The sequence below is a fragment of the Etheostoma cragini genome, chromosome 6 (assembly GCF_013103735.1).
Source record: "Etheostoma cragini isolate CJK2018 chromosome 6, CSU_Ecrag_1.0, whole genome shotgun sequence".
NCBI lineage: Eukaryota > Metazoa > Chordata > Actinopteri > Perciformes > Percidae > Etheostoma > Etheostoma cragini.
Window position 1 is genome coordinate 8,520,077 of NC_048412.1, and position 4,480 is coordinate 8,524,556.

At 43.6% G+C, this 4,480-nt stretch overlaps 2 protein-coding genes across 2 annotated transcripts in view; one reads left to right on the top strand and one right to left on the bottom strand.

Moving 5' to 3' along the window:
- The window catches only part of LOC117945892 (teashirt homolog 1-like), a 32,901-nt gene extending 32,098 nt beyond the window's left edge, over positions 1–803 (bottom strand). Inside the window, exon 1 of the mRNA XM_034873625.1 lies at positions 548–803. The gene's annotated coding sequence lies outside the window, so the exon portion shown is untranslated. The remainder of the gene's footprint in view (positions 1–547) is intronic.
- LOC117945893 (prostaglandin reductase 3-like) overlaps positions 1–4,066 on the top strand; it is a 4,640-nt gene extending 574 nt beyond the window's left edge. The window contains exons 1-2 of the mRNA XM_034873626.1: positions 1–370; positions 3,113–4,066. The exon at positions 1–370 is cut by the window's left edge and continues 574 nt beyond it. Coding sequence (XP_034729517.1) covers positions 84–370; positions 3,113–4,043 — 1,218 coding nt within the window. The 5' untranslated portion in view covers positions 1–83 and the 3' untranslated portion in view covers positions 4,044–4,066. The remainder of the gene's footprint in view (positions 371–3,112) is intronic.
- Positions 4,067–4,480: the final 414 nt, after the last annotated feature.

Here is a 4,480-nt window from a genome sequence, read left to right on the forward strand (position 1 = left end):
GCGCTGGCTAACGGCAGCCGGGGCTTACTGCTGCCACACATGTAAGTCAAGTTGTCCGTGAACTTTGGACCCATTTGGGAGCCATGTCGAGCCTGCTGCGGCCGCTGAGAGACGGACGGAGAGCGCTGACGGTTCTCCGCGGCGGGCGCACAGCAGCCGCAGCACTTTCAGGAGTTCATCCGGTCTCACGGCGCTGCATCATAGATATGTCCTACTCCGCGCACTTCATGGATTTCAACGGATCCTCCATACCGAGCAGTATGAAAAAGCTGGTCGTAAACAAGCTTAGTCCTAATTTCAGGGAGGCCGTTTCTACGCAAACCGTCGCGGTTCCGACACCCGGAGACGCGGACTTGCTCGTCAGAAATCGGTAAGTTGTTGTTTTTGTAAAGGTGAACAGAAAAGAGATAACCTACTGTTCTCTCTCTCTCTCTAGCTGCGTGGTCGGAATAGCGCTAGGTGACCCAACGCGTGGTGTGACACTATTAGTGGATCAGTAGCCTACGTAATGTCGATCTATCAAAGTTGTATAAAGGGCTCCGCTTACCTTGATTTACCCATGTCCGGCACCTGCGATCATCATCATCATCATCATCATCATCATCATCATCATCATCACAAGATGGCAAAATACGTTTACGTGTAGGCTACTGTAATTCCAAGTTCCGCCCTCTCTGCATTTGTCTGTCAATCCATCTCGGCATCTCTCTCTCTCTCTCCCCCCTTCTCTCTCTCTCTCTCTCTCTCTCTCTCTGTCCTCCTGTCTCTCTACGTCACCAAACTGCAAACAGAAAGTCATGTGTGGGGGGGCATCAAGAGATGAGATGATGGAGAAGGAGATGCAGTGTTACATGGCGCGGGAATTGCAGCATCATTTCTCCCATTGGTGAGAAAGCAGCAGAACCCAGCACTGTATTCCCAGTTAGAAGGACGAGTTAACCCACCTGAAGTCAGTATCCATGCCTCCTTGTGCCCGACAGGCTGAATGATTTTTTATATAAATAGCAATAAACTACATATGTAATGGGGCAAAAGGCATACATGAATGCTCTTTTTGAAAACAGCAGGAATCCTGGTTCTGTTTCTGATTTCAGCGGGAGGTAATATCTTACCCTGATTTATATGCCTGATCTGATTTTTAAATGCTATATTAGCCTCACACAAATGCCCCTCAGGGTTTATTGTGGTATTTACTGCCAATGTGATATATTTTCCATCAGGTTGAGTGTAAAACAGTGCATTAGTGTCTTATTGTCATGCAAGACAGGCAGGCAGAGATGAGTTGCTGAGACCTTTGACCGTCAGGTTGTCTGTATTAGTGAGGCATCAAAGTCATGGGATCAGTGAAGATGTTTTAACTAACAGAAACCAACTATTTCTGTTTGGGAAATTGTGCAAATGAGAACCACTTATCCCATATTGCACAGCATCAGTGCATGCTAATTACATATTGCATATGAAAGTGGTAGAGGATGGATAACAGAGTGAGGAATTGATAATGGAAAAGATCATGAATGCAGCGAGAAGAGGCGGAATAATTCACAAGGAAGAAGCTTTTTTTTTTCTTGTTTTAGATATTACTGATGATATCAGTGAAGCGGGACTTTTCATCATACTGTTAATCCTCAAGTCCCTAGAGTCCCGTGTGCTCAGAATCTTTATTTGTACACTTTAGAGTGAAACTTAAAGTCACATAAATGTATACAAATACATGACATGCACATAAAAGATAGAGGTGGCGTCAAATCATATGATGTGCTTTTTTAATATGTATTTTGAAGTGGACCGTGAAGGAGGACAACATTCTACATTCTCTTTGAATTATTTTTAATACGAATGCAATCCAAGACAAATAATTTGCATACATGCGATTGTCAGTTTTGCTATAAATCCAAAATAGAAGCTTTGGAATCTTAACATTTCATTTGACAAATATGTCAGATATGTGTATCAATGGCATCTGTTGTGTTATTATATAATAATCATCCCACGTTTTTCATCTTCTTGGCTACTACTATGTTATTAGATTCAAAGGTTTCAGAGTTTCACATTTGAAAAGCCTTTATTTCCACAAATGTCCTATTTTAATTTCTCCAAACTCAAATGGCTCGGTATTTTTAGTTATGTGCATTGAGACAGTTGTACCTTTTTGATGAAAACATAATATTTCAATGAGAGGAAACTGATTCTGTAGCTGTGAAGTAGTTAAATCGAGGTGTTTTGTTATATCACTGTGACCTGTCTATAAACCACAGAAGCATTATCTACCAGCTCAAAGTACACGTGTGACACACACAGTAATGAGGCACAGCATGCGTGCCGCTCCAAAAGACAGTAAATGATTTATTTATACATTCCTTTCTCACATATTTGTTTCCAACATGTTCCCAAAGTAAGATGAAAACGGCCGTCTTCGTGTTGAGGCAAGAAGCAACTATCTAAGATTTTTAAAAGTGCAGTTTGTTGTGGGTGTCTCTGAAGACAATGACTCATGACATCATGCAATGTGTATTGTGATACAAGCCTTTCCCTGTCAGCGCAGGACCGTTCTCTTCCAGAGTAAAGGGAATCATTGCCAAAACAAACCCGGGTGTTTGTGCCCCGTGCAGACATGTCTAGAGAAGGAAGCTGAAGTCTTGCCCTTCAGACAGAATTCAGGGAATATGTGCTCTGGCTAATGACCACATAAAAGTTCACTTTATAGTGCTGTGCAATTAATCCATATTTGAATCGCGATCATGTTCGCAAAAACCGAATAATCGAGAAAAACGTAATGTGCAAAGATTTTTGCACATCACATTTTGCAAGAAAACTCTCAATTTGTCCTGTATTCTTAATGGAAATAAAATGTCCAAAAGGGAAAAGTATTAAGAGAAATGTCACAATCAAGGTCTTTTCCCAGTTGATTTGTTACTCACTGTTAGTCACTGTTGTTAAAGTTAAACAATTGCTTTCCAAAGCCAATGAGTAATCATGTTAATTAATAGGGATTTCAATATTCAAACTAATTGTGCTTATGATTTCCTTCCCATAATCGAGCCCTATCCCCTCCCCATACAACTGTTTTGATTTAATCCATAATTCTTGTTTTTTCCCTCTGTTTGTATTTCAGTTTTGTGGGAATCAACGCCTCTGATATTAATTACTCTGCAGGCCGGTACGACCCCTCGGTAAAGCCCCCCTTTGATACCGGTTTCGAGGGTATTGGGGAGGTTGTTGGCCTTGGCCTAGGCGCCAGCTCCTCTCACACCGTCGGGGACACTGTGGCCTACTTCGGCAGCGGTGCGTTTGCCGAGTACACCGTGGTGCCAGTCAAGGAAAGTGTGCCTGTCCCCGCGGTGAAGCCCGAGTTCCTCGCCCTGCTGGTCAGCGGTGCCACGGCCTACATCGCCTTGAAACGTCTGGGCGACCTGGTCAAAGGGGAGACGGTCCTGGTCACGGCGGCCGCAGGAGGAACGGGACAGTTTGCCGTGCAGTTTGCCAAACAGGCCGGTTGCCACGTGATCGGGACCTGCTCGTCCAACGAGAAAGCCGGCTACCTTAAATCCATCGGCTGCGACAGGCCTATCAACTACACCACAGAAGACCTGGCCAAGACGCTGAGGAACGAGTACCCACAAGGCATAGACGTGGTGTACGAGTCAGTTGGAGGCAGCGTCTTAGAACTCGCAGTGAACAGTTTGGCCAAAAAGGGCCGGCTGATAGTGATTGGCTTCATCTCGGGGTACCAGACGGCATCAGGGATCTCTCCCTTCAGAGGGGGAACCCTACCGGTCAAGCTGCTCCAGAAGTCAGCCAGCATTCGGGGTTTCTTCCTGCCCCACTTCCTCAGTGACTACAGGGAGGCTCTGGGTAGCATGATGCAGATGTATGCCAAGGGGAAGCTAGTGTGTGAGGTGGATTGTGGGGATTTGGCACAGGAGGGGAGGTTTGTAGGCTTGGAGTCAGTCTTCCGAGCTGTGGACTACATGTATGCTGGGAAAAACCTGGGCAAGGTGGTGGTGGAAGTGGCACCACCACCTGTGAGCAGTAGTAAGCTGTGATTAGTTAACTGATTGTTAATGCAAATTAATACAACAATGAAAATACCTGAACTCAAATGATTGTTGCAAATGGAAAATGTAGGGCTTTATTCATTTTGAATAGATAATTGGTTTAATTTTTGTAAGATGATTGATATAACAATGTAAGTAAATCTACACAATGCTTTCACAAATAAACACAATGAGCACATTTGTTTTTGCTATCATGGATTTAAATATATATTATTTAGTGAGGGTTCAGCAGTCAATTGTGAGATTAAATGTGGTATAAAACAAATCTGTAAATGAACTATGTATGGATGATCACATTGAACAAATATTCTGATTAAGGATCAGGAACAGTAGACTCACGCAGAGAATACTTTTTTACGGCGTTTCTTAATCCCGTGTGGGCCCACCCTGTGCTACAAGACTACCTCTGAAATTAATTTGGACCA